The 16543-nt window shown below is 33.6% G+C and overlaps 1 protein-coding gene across 5 annotated transcripts in view; it reads right to left on the reverse strand.

The window, feature by feature from the left end:
- Positions 1–328: 328 nt before the first annotated feature.
- The window catches only part of RB1CC1 (RB1 inducible coiled-coil 1), an 87632-nt gene continuing 71417 nt past the window's right edge, over positions 329–16543 (reverse strand). For 4 of the 5 annotated variants that reach the window (XM_056823909.1, XM_056823911.1, XM_056823910.1 and 1 more), the window contains 4 exons: positions 14592–14650; positions 5856–5992; positions 2456–2526; positions 329–1778 (listed from right to left, as the gene is read on the reverse strand). In XM_056823909.1, coding sequence (XP_056679887.1) covers positions 1701–1778; positions 2456–2526; positions 5856–5992; positions 14592–14650 — 345 coding nt within the window. In that variant the 3' untranslated portion in view covers positions 329–1700. The remainder of the gene's footprint in view (positions 1779–2455; positions 2527–5855; positions 5993–14591; positions 14651–16543) is intronic. The other variant, XM_056823913.1, reaches the window with a different exon arrangement.

The following is a 16543-nucleotide window of genomic DNA, read 5'->3' on the forward strand; positions in this document are numbered from 1 at the left end:
TTAACTTTAAATTTTACACATTAAAAAGTCAAATTAAAAGGATAGATCTGGTATCATACTAGCTCACTTTGGCACCACAAAGTCTATGAATAACTCATTCTTTCAGGATGTGTCTACATGACACTAACATCTGGATGTCTGGTAACTTTTCACAAATACAATAAAAAATTTTGTGCTTTCCATTGGCTTAAGTGTGTGTATGGGGGATAAGGGCTATAGAAGAGGATTCTTCACCAAAATTTTGATTCTCGAATGAAGACAGATGCAATACAAAGTAATATGTTGGACATCTCTTTTGTACCAAGAAGTCATGGACAGATTGAATAGAAACATTTTAAATCATTCATTCTTTATTAATATGTTGTCAAACTCAGGAATTTTTTACACTGCTGTAATTTATTCCATTTTGCTTTCTGTTCTATTAGATATACATCTTTTAAAAAAACATTTAACTCTTTCATGAAGAAATATTGTTATTTTATGCAAATGAATAATTTCATTATTGTCTGTAGCAAGATAACTGAAACACTATCTTCTCTAGCCCAATAACTCTTTGAAATACCTTTGCTTAACAATTGCTTGTCTGAGCAAAGAGAGTTTGTCACGATTCATTTTGAACTTTTAGGAAACACTGCTTTACCCTGTACTATAAATTAAAGAATACCATTTCTGTAATACAGATCTTTCTCTGTGCTGTAATTAAACAGAATAATCTTGTCACCCTCTCCTGCATTCACTCAAATTTATTAAAAAACTTACTGTTTTCTTTAAAAGGCACACACATTTACAGGTTCAAATCTTTATTGTTTTAAAATTCTACATGTCTTTTACAATACAATAATTTGTTACTTAAATGACTTTTATATGGTTAATGTACAATGAGTGTTTTTTTTCCTGAAACTCAACCATGAATTACAATTTCATCAATATGATTTTTCTAAATAGATTAATACAAGACTTCTGTGTTTTAGGGAAGATTCATGTGCTTACATTTAAAACTGTCAATGGCACAGACTCTTCCCTTCAGAATCTATATGATCAATCCATCGAAAGTGCTTTGAAGATTGCTGATTACCTGTGGCTGATCTTAAAATCAGTCAATCCAACTGTAGGGTTACTTTTTTTCTTCCTTGAAACATCAAAGGGCATTTTTAAAAATAATGAAACAAGTGGTGGTAGCTATCTACAGAGGCAAACTCATGTTTAAGAAAATTATATGATTATCTGCATGCAATGACACTCCTCTTTAAATAGTTTTGAAGAATTTATACATATTATAAAGAATGTGTTAAAGAGAGCAAGTATCCTGATAACGATTTCACAAAAGGACAAATGCTGGTAATAATGGTAACTAACATTTAACATCTAAGTTCGAGCTAATGTATATTTAACAGGCAATTAACATGGCTAATTTATAAGCCACAATGTATAGGGTATGCCCTTTGAGAAAATGAACTAATTTGGTCCGCATTTCTAGAGTCATCTGGGTAAAAAACTGTAATTCAGCCAAGGGAGTTGATGAATTTCTTGTTTCTAAAATGTAATTTGTTAAAAAGTAAATGTTGTACACATCAATGAAGTATACTGTCATATTGACTTCCGTATAAAAAAAGATGGCCTTCTATTTTTGGAGTGATGGATGAACACTGTCGGACAAGGCAGAAAAAATATGATAGAATGAACTCAATTTCCTGTGAGGGTTATACTTTCTTGTTCCACGGCACAGCTTTAACTCGGTAAAATTTGGTACCCAGAGGAACTTTAAATCTGTTTTGTGCCTAAGAGAAAGAGAAAATATATTTCTTTAAATAACCAAAACCAATGCACAAAATACTCTTACCTTTCCACTCATTGCATGTGAAATTCAAGCTAAGGTAAGACATTATCTAAGAGAATTATTACTGTAACTAAAGGCCTTCATAATACTACCTGACTTAAAACTAGTTCTACAGTAATTAGAGGATTAGAGTTTGAGTCTTCAGTGATGACTCAATACAATGAATGATGCTATTAAAAATGAGATATGTATATGCTTACTATTTATAAACATAAGATTGATAATAAACCTGTTATTTTTAAACCAGTCTAGAATTCTGCACTTGGGGGTTTCTGCGGGAAAAACAGGAAAATGTTGATGTCAAGACAGAGCTCCTTTCTAATTACATTAATTTATGGAGCTATCCCTCATACAAGACTGACTCAGTACAAGAATTAATCTTTCAATTTGGCAAATTGGCAGCAGATCTGCTTATCAGTCTTATCTCACTTATTGCAAATAGTACACACCTAATTAAGATTATTTGCTAGGATTAATTGGGACTATTCTCCAAGGAGAAGTGTATTACTGGAACCATGCTCTAACTTGATAAGAAGTAACTGTTACTTATTTCCATATAAAGCATTACAAGTTTTCTTTACCAATTCTATGCTTTGTATAGTACAGCCTATATTTTACCTTTTTGGCTTGACAATATTCCTTTTCCATTACTTTTCCAAGTACCCAGGGTCTTCTAGATGTACCTGAAGCTAAGGAGTTATAGCATTAGTTTCATTTTGAAAATAAAGCACATTAGTACTCTAAGAAGAAAAAAGTCCTTACTTTTATTGATTTATAGCATGAAACAAGGAAACATTTAAATATCTGTGGACAATGCTTTTATCACTGCCATCTCTCCCCTGTTTAGTTAACTAGTATGGCATAGCTTGCATGGATTATGGAACAAATTCAAGACCATGTGGAAAGACTCCACTATGGCTCAGGAGTGCCACCTACTGTGCTAACTGAGATTTTATCTATGAAGAAACAAAAAAGTAGACAGGATCCAGATTACAAGGGCAGCAATTAAAAGGGATTTTCAAAGTAGAAGAATCCAAAGTAAGTGGAGAAGGGCATGTGTTTGCTAGGAAACAGAAAAGTCTTCAACTCTCAAAGCTGCAATTTTCTTACATAAATTGTGAACTGTAGTGACAGTGATAATAACCTAATAGGTGAAGATGTTGTTCTCAAGCTTTTAAAATGAATAAACAACTTTAGGGGGCATGGAGGACCAATATGATGGAAGAATAATTAGATTTTGTTTTGTTTTGTTTTGTCCTAGAGAGAAAAAACAAGGAACAATGGTTGGAAGCTACTAAGAAGCCAGCATGATGTCAGGAAGTTGGCAATTAAAGCTCTTATCAAAATAAAATGAGTTCCTTAGATGGTAAGATCTCCCTCCATGGAAGTCTTCATGTAGGCATTTAACACTTGTTGACTATGTTATAGTAGATATTTTGCTTTTCACGTATAAGTTAGAGTAGAGGAGGCTACCTAAGTTTCCTTCAACTCTCAAATTCAGGGAAATTTTGTGGTTCTGCAAGTTCAAAAGTTCCAGTGATTACTAACCCCACCCAATCCTACCTGTAAGTGGATTGCCTTTCCCCACCATCTTTAAAGTACAAGAAACTATCAGATTGCTTGCTGTCTTGGGGAAGGAGAATTTGGCTCAAACTTAAAGAAAATGAAGGTTAAAATTTTGTTTTTTTCATGTAACTGAGAAGAAAAGATAAAAGAATAGATATTATCACATTATAAATCTAAGATAAGCTTTCTTTAAACCATTAGTGACCTCAGGACAACAATGAATCCCATGATATAATTCACCAGATAATCCATTAACCAAGAGAAGAGATATTTGAAATTTTGAATTTATCTCTTGATATTTATATGGGAAATGTAGACAAGGTTAGGGTAGCACCAATTAAACAGCTTCAATTCTATTGATTGGGAAAAGAAAATTATACATCTCCCAAAAAATTTTAGACAGAATTCCGGCTATAGAATTCTAGAGCAAGAAAAGGTCTTGGGGATAATCTAGTCTAATATGAAAGCACAGAGGCCCCACGAAGTGAAATTAGTTGCCCACAGCTGGTTAGTAGTTAGATTTCCCCTTGTTATTATTACCTCAATTCTCCCTCATTTCATGCCTTGGAAGTTCTACTGAAAAGGTTAAAATCAAGGCTAAAAAAGTCCAATCTATTCAGAAGTACTGTCAGTCCTCTAAACCTATTTGCTCTACTATCTGTTCAGTGGGAGGATGCTTCATTATATGCAGGTTCTTTGGATCTATCTTTATGGCTGTTTACCACCTTGACTTGCATTACTGGGGAGCTGAGAGTTATGTTCTGGCATAGGGCTAAAGAGTACTGTGATTTCATTGGCATAAGCAGTGAAAAGAATAGGCATGAAGAGACTAACTCAACTAATGCAAGACAGCTTGCCTTGCTCAGACAGCAAGTGGCTGTAGTGTAACTCAAGTGGACAAACTGCAGATCCAAGAAGCCTACTTATACTTACTGAGCTGTTCTCCCAAGTAGAGTTGAGAAATTACAGGTAAGGAGGAAAATAGGCAGTATCTGAGCACACTGAGCTTTTAGAACAGATTTTAACTTTTTTAGAACAGCAATATATATCAGGGGATCTGAAGACAAATCATCTTTTCCAGTAGATGCACTAGACTACAAGTGAAATCCTGATCTCTCTATCCATGGTCCTACAAATTCTCAATCCCAACATCCTGGGAAACTTTCCAAAAGTAGTCCTAGGGAAGAAACTAGGAGTTTTAAAAGAATTACAAATCATAAAAACTGACCTGATCAGCTGTAATATTTGTTCATATGTTACTAGTTACTAGATAGGATGCCAGATCATTTTCTCATTTTATAGCGGAGGAAACTATACCCAGAAAAGTTAAGAATATGCTCAGGGTCACAAAGAATCCAAGCTAGGATTAGAATTCATTTCTGGTTCCTAATTTTCCTTAGGTGACTTAAAAAACATTTCCACATCTCATAGTTCCCTTAAAAAAATTTCCACATTTGGCATTGCCCTGGACATCATATGTAGTTGAGGAATATTTGTTCATTGTTCATTTTAAAAACAAAGTCTCTGAATGCAGGAAGACAGGGCTTTTGGGGTACTTAGATAGAAAGCTATGAATGAGGAACTTATGACTACTCTATTTTAGTCAGAGAAAAGTCAAAGGTTACATGATTTTACAAACAAATATTACATTTTTCTCTGTGGGCATCTAGGTGGCTCAATGGGTTGCAAACCAGATCTAAAAACAGGAAGTCCTGGGTTGAAATTTGGCCTCAGATACTTCCTAGCCTTTACTCCTCTTCTGACTTGGAACCAATACACAGAACAAACAAAAAAGACTGGAGAAAACAACTAGGATAACCCTGAAAATTGCAGGCTGGAGTTATTTTATATGTTTATCTATTTAAAAGCAAGTTGTACTAAGAGAGATTTGCAGCTTCATGAAGTCTTTTCTGTTCTATCACATATATACATATATAAACATTTATTGCTTATTGAGTTTAGATAGATAGATAGATAGATAGTCAAATAAAATCCCAGATTATTTTCTCATCTTATAGCTGAGGAAACTAATGCCTAGAAAAGTTAAAAATATATTCAGGGTCACACTGATTCCAAACCAGGATTAGAATTCATTATTTATGATTCCTAAATTTTTTTTTGCTTTTTCTATTTCATATATTTCTTAAATGACTTAAAAATATTTACACAGATCTGGTAGTTGCTTAAAAAAAATAATATTTCAATGTTTAACAGTGCCCTGGAGATAGTGTATACTGTATAGTCAAGAAATATTTGTTAACTGTCACTCTGAAAACAGATTACTGAGCAAGATATTTTCTTTATTTTTTAATTATTTGTTATGAAGTGAATTAGTATGCGAAATTCTGGGACTTTTAGAACTCAAAACAATTCCGAAAAAGGGAGATCTATCATTTAAATTAAAACTGATAACACTAGAGCATTATATTTTAATTAAGAAAAAGACACTTACCACACTCACCTGGTTTGAGGTCCAATGCAGCAAGAGACTCTGAATGCAGGAAATATAAAGTTGGGCTAACAGTAAATAATACATAATTGTCATGACGTTCATCCAAGATAATGAGAACCAAGTCTCCAACCTGAAAACTAAATAAAAGTAGTAGAGTTGTATTGGTGGTATTATTACCATCACATTTGGAAAATGTAAGTATTTTTTGGATTTTAAGATAAAAGTTTTATTGTTATTGAGTTGTTCAGTCATATTGGATTCTCTGTGACCCTGTGGACAATACGGTCCATAGGATTTTCACGGCAAGGATATGCAGTGGTTCGTTATTTCTTTTGCCAGTGGATTAAAAGCAAACAGAGATTCAATAAACTGCCCATGGTCACATAGCTAGTGTCTGAGGCCTGATTTGAAATTGGGTTTTCCTGACTCCCAGTCCAAGCTGGCTAGCTGACCTGAGATAAAATTACAGCCTATAAACGTAAAAGTGCCCCTGAGATCATCTCATTTAACCCCTACATTTAAGAGGTGAGCAATACAGGGGTGAAATGACTTCTCTAATGCTATATATAAGGTAGTAAAGAGTAAAAGTGAGATTTGAGTCTCGATGCTCTGACTCCATATTTAATATTCTTTCCACTATATCATGTTACCTAATTAAATGATTAAATATACCTTAAAAATTCTATTTAAATATATATTTCCAAGTGCCTCAACAGGTTTTTTTAATCTAAGTAGATTAGCCTAAAACCAGGCACCTTTAATGTATTCAAAAAATACCTGATTATGAGAAAATAAACTAATATGATTATGTAAATCTTTTTCTGACATTTTATTCCTAACTATTTAGTAAAAAAAAAGCTTGGCAGTTTTTAGTAATTGTTATGGTGTCATTAGGAATACATTATAATTTGATTTTTATATTCATTTGACTTTTATATTAAACAAAGTGCCAGTAAAACTCCTTTCTCCTTTTTATCCTAGGTATTTGCAAATGCTAAGAAAGGAAAGAAATTATAAATGGCACATTTGTTTTTCAAACTGAAATATCCTAAGTATAAAAAATTTTGCTTAGGAAAAAAGTAAAAGATGCTAGATAACTTGTATAATACATTGATTTATAAATCACACTATCTTAAAACCAATAAACCACACACATACTATCTTGTTCAATGTCTAAAAAGGAGGCTTATTTATGAATGCAAGCTTCAAGAATCAGCATTTATTGTTATCACTTAACATGCTAAATGTGCTATATGGCCTGGTTGTTTTTTTTTTTTATAAAATTAAGCTGATTAAAGGAATTGTTAACCTTCTTAGACCATCTGGAACTGATTAGAATAACATCAGAGAATCCCTGTTTCAAAAAACTTATCTCCTTTCTCCCTAAAACAGAAAGCACTGAGGGCTAAATGCTATAAGAGAACTAACAAAACATAAAATAGAATTTCATGTTTGAAAATGACAAAAGCAGTATTATCCATTTTGTTTTCAGTCAGAACTTTCTAGTATATATACTAACTAATCATTTTGAGCTCTTTTATTTTCCTTTTACAACTGAAATCAGACAGAAATAGAGATTAAGAAATGAAAAACTGGAAAGGATTATACTTTCATATTAATGATACTCCAAAATAAAAACTATATACAGATGGCTAAAAAAATTTTTTTAATAACATTGGAGGTGGGGTAATGACACTGAGCTATGTAAACTCAGTGAATTGAAAGCCAGGCCTCCAGACAAGAGGTTCTAAGTTCAAATCTGGTCTCAGAAACTTCCTATCTGTGTGACCTGGGGCAAGTCATTTAACCACCACTGCCTAGCCCTTAGTGCTCTTTTGCCTTGTAACCAATACTCAGTATTGGTGTTCATTCAGTGTTTAAAGTAGATCTACACATTTTAAACTACAAAAAAAAGTGTTAACTAACCAAAAAAGGTGTGAACACCCATTTCATACATTGAGTGGGCAGTTCTGGAAAGGAGCATCTGCTGTGATTGGAAGACATAAAATTTAGGGGAGGTGACACAAGAGAAAAAGGTCTTTAAATAGAGGAAACACGCACACAAGGATTAATGGAGATAGAAGTCCCTCAGGCTTAAGAGTCACTTAGGCTTGGAGTGAAGAAGAGTCACTCGGAGGAGAGACTGGAAGACACTCAGACTTGGAGTAAAGACACTTGGCTGTGGAACTGGACCCCAGGAGGAGCTCATGCAGGAGACCTCAGACTGTTTTCCTTTTAGATGGTCACCTTGGTAAGTGAAAGGCTGACTTAGTTTCTTTGCCTCTCTAGAGGTCAAAGTCCCTGGTTGGGGCTTAGAATTTCTACCTGGCTCTGAGAAAGCCAGAGCTCTCTCTCTCCCCTTTTCTCTCATCCTTAATATCTTTCCTCAAACCACTACTAAATTCCATTACTTGAGTAATTCATTTTGGGATTTAGAAATTAAATCCCTGGCAACCACCAATTAAAAATTACTCAGGTCCAACTATAAAAATTTAACAATTTTGGTGGGAAGAGGGAAGGTAAGGATTTTTTAAAGATAATAATAAAAACTAATATTTGGGATTCTAGTCCAAATGAAAATTGGAAATCAGAATACAACTTCTCAAAATAAATTGATGACAACTTTAAACAACATGCACTAAGATTAAGGCATACAATATTAGCTATATTTATACCAAGATTCATGAAGGATTTTGAAAATATTTAAGAAATACTACTGAGGTAATCTATGGAAGTTTTAGTATACATCCTCAACATTTTGAATTGCCCTTCATTATAGGCAACTGGCTTCTTATATATATATATATATATATATATATGTAAAACTTCTAGAGATGCTAATGAACCGAAAAACTAATCTCAATGGAATTCTTAGGAGATCATCTAAATAGTTTTTCCAATTTTCCTTTAGTCTGAAAATCTATTCTCTAACAAGCTAAAGCTAGCCTTTCTAAAATATTTTACTTGCTAACTGGTGTGGAAGATAGTAAATAGGAAAAGTCTGTAGCAGAGCTGGAGAGGCTGGGACTGCTGAGCTGTCATTCAATGAGAACATTCTAATTGGAATGGTGATCAAGAAAGACTGTTGAGAAGGATCTGACTGAAAAACTAAGTCTCTTTGCTTGGGAGACAGAAAGGAAGAAGGATAAAAGTCCAGCTCTCTGATTCTCTCTACTGTATTGCAGTGACTGAATTTCAAGACCTGTTAACCAATTTTCCCAAATTTGAACTATATTCCACCCTCCTCCAACCTAGGAATTATTTTAGTATTAGGGAAACCCCAAACCTCTTTTCCTTCATCTTATTTTTCCCTTTCTCCCAAATAAACCCCTTATTTAATCTTAGAAGAGTGATTTATTTGATACCCCATAATACTCAAGAGTTTATTTTAGAGAGACCAACAGAAGAATCAACTGGAAGGGGAGGGAGGAAGGGAGGAGAGATAAGGGAGATAACCAGTGTGATAAAGGATGAAAGGTTTGCAAAAACTGTTCTTTCCTCACCCCAAATGCAATCATAACACAAGGGAGGGTGAAGGGAGGGAGGAGATTGGCAGATCTGATCTTGAATTATCATTCCTACTTAAATAATCCCCTATTCACATCTAATATAGAGTAAGAAAAAAAAAGCTGACAAAATGTTTAAGCAAATAATCTGTGGGATGGTAGTGTTGGCAATAATTGCAAGATATTGGATATACAATATCCTGTATAGTACCATGACAACTATAATTGTAGATTCTATGGGGTATAACAAATACCACAATGTTCATACTAAACATGCCATTTCAAAAAGACACTATACTACAGCAAGTACTGACACAGGTTTACATTATTAAAATGACTGCAATACAAACTCTTACCTATCTGAAGAGCATTTATAAATTTGTAGTTCCAAACAGAACAGCACAAATCATGGTAGTTGATACCAATTTGGAAGTACTGCTGAAGAGGAATTTTTAAAGGCAAAGGGGTTAGATCAGATCAAGGATAAGGGAAATGGTCAGGCATATAATGTACCAAAGGATAAAGAAAAGAAGGCCAAGAAAACCAAGTTGGGTGTATAGGGAAATGACAATGACACTATTGAAAACAAAGAGGCTAAAAAAATTCTTCCACTAAAAGACATTACTATGATCTCTGATACAGCTGGAGTGTTGTACTCCAAAGTCAATTCACAATGCAAGAATTGGATTCTATAAAGAAAAGATTTCCAAAGTTTATATCTGAGCCCCATAGATCCCATAGAGAATTAAAAGGGGCTTTCCATATTTTTGAACCCAGTCTTAAAGATATGGAATTCCTTTTGTCAGAACATTTTAGTCCCCTCCTCCCCCCAAGAACATTACCAATTTATTGATAGAACAAGATCAGAAAGTGCCCTGAGGAGATGGCCAACTGAGGAGCAAAGAGAGGGTTTTGACTTCTCTAATCCAATTAGCATGACCTATCAGAGAGGACTTGCTCCAAGTTATTAAGATGTGTTGCTCCAAACCAAATGCTTGGGGTAAATTTGATAAGATGAGAAGGGAGAACATCCAGCTACATTTAAAGACCAACTTTCTGAGACAGCAGAGGCTATCATGGGTATTGAGGCCACACCTTAGGAATTTCTTCAAACACTACTTTCCAAAATATGATTCAGTGAATTTGAAAGAACTAAGGGACTCTGCATCACGCATATTTGACATTCACACAGATCAGAATATACAGTTATCTGAATTAAAACAGAAATTGCATGAATCAGAACAAAATCTAAAAGAAAAGGAGATTCAGGAAATCAAAAATTTGAACATGGTTCAAAACCAGTTTCTCAACAAAGAAAAGTACAGAGAGAGACCAGGCAATGCTTTTTTTGGCATAAAACTGGACACCTAATCAAAGACTGTTTTCTCAAAAAGATATAAGAGGTTAACAACAAGAACACACAAGGAAAATATAGGTCAGCAAGCAGCAAATCTTCAGGAAATTACAAAAGCTATAAATGCAGGGACTAAGACCAAATATGCATAAATTGTTAGGAGAGAATTATGAAGCCAAAATTATGGTGTATTTAGTTTGGTGCATTGACATAGAGAAATGAAGAATAGTAAAAGACAAGCTTCTATAAAACTAAAGAGAAAACAGAAAATAATAATCATATTCAAAGTAATATAGGTGGAATAGCAGTTAAATTTGAAAAGATGAATAGAGTACAAAACTTAGCAAGTGATAGAAGAGCCAAGGATTCAAATGACAGGCATGAAAACAAATACAAGTCCCTGAGCTCAAAAGCACTATGGTCAAATTGGGTCCTCTCACCATAGAGTACATTATTCATTCCCTCATGTCTAGATAACCTATTAGGATGAGATTTTTTTGTATAAGAACCAAGCAACTTTGCAATGTAAAAGATCTGGGAAAATCTACTTGCATTTACCCAAAAATTCACTAAAGCATTACCCATTGCTATACCTGGAACTAGAAGAACCTGAGAAAATCCAAATTTTAACATCAATGTATGAAATACCAAAAGATTGCAAAACATCAAAATGATGTGGGTAGGATCAAGTCAGTGACACCAGTCAAAACTGAGGTCAGGGAAGGAATACTGCCTAAGATACAATACAAATTACTTAAAGAAGCAAAAGAAAGAATAACACCAATCAAAGAGTTTGCAAGAAAAGGCATATTAAGACCTACTGTGTCTGAATTAAATAATCCAATTCTAGCTATTAAAGATGTCACTTCAGCTTAGAGATTTGTAATGGCTCTAAAGGATATAAACGGGTATAATTTTTTAAGAAACACACTGTCACACCTTCTCTGAATGCTATAATAACTCAAATACCTTCAGAAGCTAGGTGATATATACTATGTTAGATTTGAGCAACACCTACTTTACAATACCATTACACCCTGATATTTTATTTTTGCTTCACAATGGGGACAAACTCAGCTGTTTACACCAAATTAGTGCAAGGATGTTGTGAGTCTGCTTCAATATTTTGTCAATTTTTGCAGAAAGACTTAGCCACTATAACTTTCAAACATAGCAGATTAATACATTATGTGGCTGTGATTAATACATTATGTGGATGACTTACTGCTAGCATCACCTGACCCAAAAACATGTTTGGAGGATCCAAAGAAGTTATTAATAGTTTCATAAGAGAGAACATAAAGTTTCAAAAAAGAAAATCCAGTGGGTCCTTCCAACAGTCGAATATTTAGGATTTGTCCTAGATAGGGGCACCAGGAAAATCTCGAATAAAAGAATAGCAGACCTACAGAAGCTAGGCATCCCTAGGACCAAGAAAGAACTTACAGCATTTCTAAGGGTTGCTGGTTTCTCGAGACAATACATAGCAGGATATTCCCATATTTCCAAATGTTTAACTGACTTGACAAAGAAATTAAAGAATATCACCATTTAAACTGCTATATAGTCAACCATTTTGGCATGGTAGGACAGTAAAGCCATCATATTTGTCCATGTTAAAAGGGGAATGTGTACTTCATGAATATTTAAAACTGATACAAAGTAGATTAGACAAACTGAGAAAATGGGTTTGTGCAAAGAATACCAGTAGATTTTTCACTGCATAATAAGATAAAACAGGAGACAAAGTATATGTCAAGAACTTTAATAGAGAATCTCCTACAGAACCAAGATGGATCGGTCCAACAACAGTTGTAATAACAATCCCAACATCTATAAAGGTTGATCAAAGAGATCCATGGTTCCATGCCTCACATGTAAAATTGTATCACACCCGTAACAGTAACATCAATGAAGATACATAAATATGACATCTGAAACAAATAGACCTAGTCAAAATCAACAACACAAATAGCCCTAGCAATAATCAACAACAGTCCATATAAATGGAAACCTATGAATGGAAACAATGGAAAGCTATGAAAGACAAAACAGAAAGAACAGACAAGAGAGCATTGCACATGTTAAAATAAAGGAAAGCACAGGAGAGTAGAAATGAAAACAGAGAAGCACTGCTAAAGCAAATGAAACAGATCCAGATAGAAATATATGCAGTAAAATAGACAGAAAGAAAAAGACATCTTAAAAACTAGCTCCAAAGAAAAATCTCTAAAAGTCTATACAAAGTCTCTGCCAACAATTGTAACATTAATTGTAACAAATAGAGTAACAAAGTTATTTCACATGAAAACATAACTTTATGATCAAATGAAATATATCAAATTTCTATCTCCAAGAGAACTCAAAAAGTCAACATATCTTAACATCAAAGAGCAAACAATAAATCCCCTTGTGAAAATTCAAACATCAAGAAGAAAACATCATATTCATAAAAAATGCATACATCTAATAACTTATACAACATACTACATATACCCACTCATGAAGATGATCATGTGAAAAGCTTACTTGCAAGCATGAAGAACTCATGAATACTGATGAGCACTCATGAAGAATTCATACCTTACTTCCATGGACAATGAAAAATTTCGCTCTTACATGCACATGAAAACCTTACATGCATGCATGTTCCTGTATGCTCCTGAATGCTAAATATAACACAGGACTCCAATCAAGAGTTGACAATAGACAACACAGATGAAAAACCAAGACATAGTTTTCTATAATCAACAACAAAAAACATGGAAGGACTTTGAAATTTTGGACTTGTGATCATGTAAGAATGTGACACGCATGTTAACTTCCATATATACATACATGTGCTACACATAAATACAACGTGGAAAGAAATCTCATGGACTGGGTAAGTATATAACACATGCATAATTGCAACACACAAAATTCATACTGATATATAAATTTCTGTGGAAAATTCAAACAAAGAAATTTCTTATCTGCATGACCTTGCACAGAAATCAAAACAATGTATTATATTTGTATATATATAAATCTGTAGACATAACCTATGTACATATGTAAATACTAATGTACTAACAAACTATATTAGAATAATTTATTAATATTCTAATGACTAACAATAGCAACAGCTTAAAAATTTGTTAAAAGTTTAGGGAATGTAGGGACAGATATAAAACTTAAGAATAGAAGTTAGATTACATTATGATTTAAGAATTGTTAGTAATAGACAGTTACATATTCCAAATACTGTTGAAATTGTTTAAAATTGTTACATGGTTTGTTATTATGTTCAAATACTATATTCATATAAAATTCCTATTTACCTAAGCCATTTTCCTATATCCAAACTTAGCATAGAGTTAGGTAGACAGAATAGTTAAGATAGATTAGGATTTGTTGTTTTGGGAGGCTAAAGGAATATTAAAGGATTAGTATATAGTGTAGGGTTAAGATCAGCTCTCTCTCTGCCATATTATAGTGACTGAATTTCAAGACCCGTTAACCAATTTTCCCAAATCTGAACTATATTCCACCATTCCACATAGGAATTATTCTAGTGTTAGGGAAACGCCAAGCCCTCTTTCACTCCATCTTCTTATCTTTTTCTTCCTCCCAAATAAACCCCTTACTTAATCTTAGAGAAAAGAGTGATTTATTTGATACATCATAATACTCTGAGTTGATTTTAGAGAGACACATAGGGAGGAAGGTTGGAGGAATGAAGGAGGTATCCAGGGAGGGTAAAGGGAAGAAGAAAGGGAGAAAGAAGGGAGAAAGGAAGCAGATTGGCAGATTTGATCTTGAATTATCATTCCTACTTAAATAATCCCCTATTACATTGGTTACATAAATAATCTCCCCAAAATAAATACTTACTCTCTAATAGCTATTTTTTCTGAATGCCTTGAAGAAACTGAGGACATGCTTTGAGACATCTGAAAGAGAAAAAAAAGAGAAGCAGTAAAAAGGATATGATATACTGAAATAGCTTATTGTCCTCAAATAATTTATTATTTAGCCAAACAGGATTTTAGACACTTAGAAACCTAAAATACTCAAAAAAATTTAAAAATTACATTTATCTAAAAGAATGAATTCAAATTTGGTTAAATACTCAAATTATTTTCCTTGATCACTGAGTATCTGAATATAATTACATTGAACAATTTTCCGAAGTTTTCTCTGATGTTAAAGTTATTTTTATTAAAAATATAGCTGGATTGAAAAGTGAACATATATTGTATTTAGTTGGCTCTCTAACTTACATTAAATACATGTAATTTTATGGAAACATGGAGTGGGGGGTTAGGCTGCACAAAGGATGGAATTCCAAATTTTGCAAAGTGGCAATAAGGAGGAAACATATAGAAATTATATTTTAGGTAAGAAATGCTTGAAAGCTGAAAATATTCTACTTCCTCTAATCTATTAATTTAATCAAAACATACACTGTACATGCAATATAAAAGCAAAAAGATACATATGTTTTAAGAATATATATTCTGGTGACATTGTAGTGTAGATTTATAAAGCTCATGAGTTAATGCTACTATGCTCCCCACCTTTATCAAATATGGGTATTAGTTTTTTTTCTTAGTGTTGACACAGTAAGAAATGCTTTGTGGCAGTGGGGAAATCAATTTATCTGGATATCAACTTCTTTATCTATGAAAAGAAGAGGATAAAATGATCCTTAATGGCCCTCACTGATATCCTTTGCAAATAAACTTACAAGATTAGGGGCTTTAAAACATCAATAATTTCAGCTTGTCATTAAAAGTATAGTAAACTCAAAGGTAGCACTGCACATGGAGTCAGGAAAATCTGACTTTAAATGTTGCCTCAGACACTTCTTAGCTGTGTGATCCTGGGCAAGTCATTTAACTTCTCTTGGAATAGTACCTATGTCACAGGACTGTTAGGGTAAAAAAGAGATAACACAAATAAATTATTAGGGAGAAATGCAAGTGTGGTCTTCAGTTTCCTCATCTACTAAATTATGGAATTAGAGTAGAGAATTTCTACAATCCTATGAAGTCTTCTTTCCAATTATTAAAGCAAATAACAAAGGAACTTATACTTGGCAACAATAAAAAGTAGCATATTTGTTTGCACATTCAAGGAATAAAACTGTCATTTAGAGACAATTCTGCAATTCACATTTTTTATTCACAGTACCTTTTCTATGATGAATAAATGGGAAAGAGGGGGGAGGGGTTCTACTACATGCCAAATATTGGGCCAAGAATCTACTCTTTTTTTTTTTTTTTTTAAACCCTTACCTTCCGTCTTGGAGTCAATACTGTGTATTGGCTCCAAGGCAGAAAGAGTGGTAAGGGCTAGGCAATGGGGGTCAAGTGACTTGCCCAGGGTCACACAGCTGGGAAGTGTCTGAGGTCAGATTTGAACCTAGGACCTCCCATCTCTAGGCCTGGCTCTCAATCCACTGAGCTACCCAGCTGCCCCCCAAGAATCTACTCTTAAGGAGCTTTAAGGAGCTGATATTTCCTGGATTAGACTAGATGCTGGTGAGACCCCTTTCATCTCTGATTCTGTGGTTCTTTCTACCTGTAAATATTTGGTTACCTCACCTATGTGGATCACTTAACCTTCCTGGGTCTCAGTTTTCTCAACTGTATATAACCAATTTGACTTAAAATTGATCATTTGATTATATTTTGTTTAAATTTTCAGTGCTCAGCACAGTGACTGTCATAAGTCTTACATGTTTCTCTACTGAGTCAGAAGCAATTCCACTGGAAATTATACATTTTAAATGGTTTTGAAATTATATACATATACACACAAAGAATTAAATGAGTAAATGA

The sequence above is a fragment of the Monodelphis domestica genome, chromosome 3, assembly GCF_027887165.1.
Source record: "Monodelphis domestica isolate mMonDom1 chromosome 3, mMonDom1.pri, whole genome shotgun sequence".
In the NCBI taxonomy this organism is placed as follows: domain Eukaryota; kingdom Metazoa; phylum Chordata; class Mammalia; order Didelphimorphia; family Didelphidae; genus Monodelphis; species Monodelphis domestica.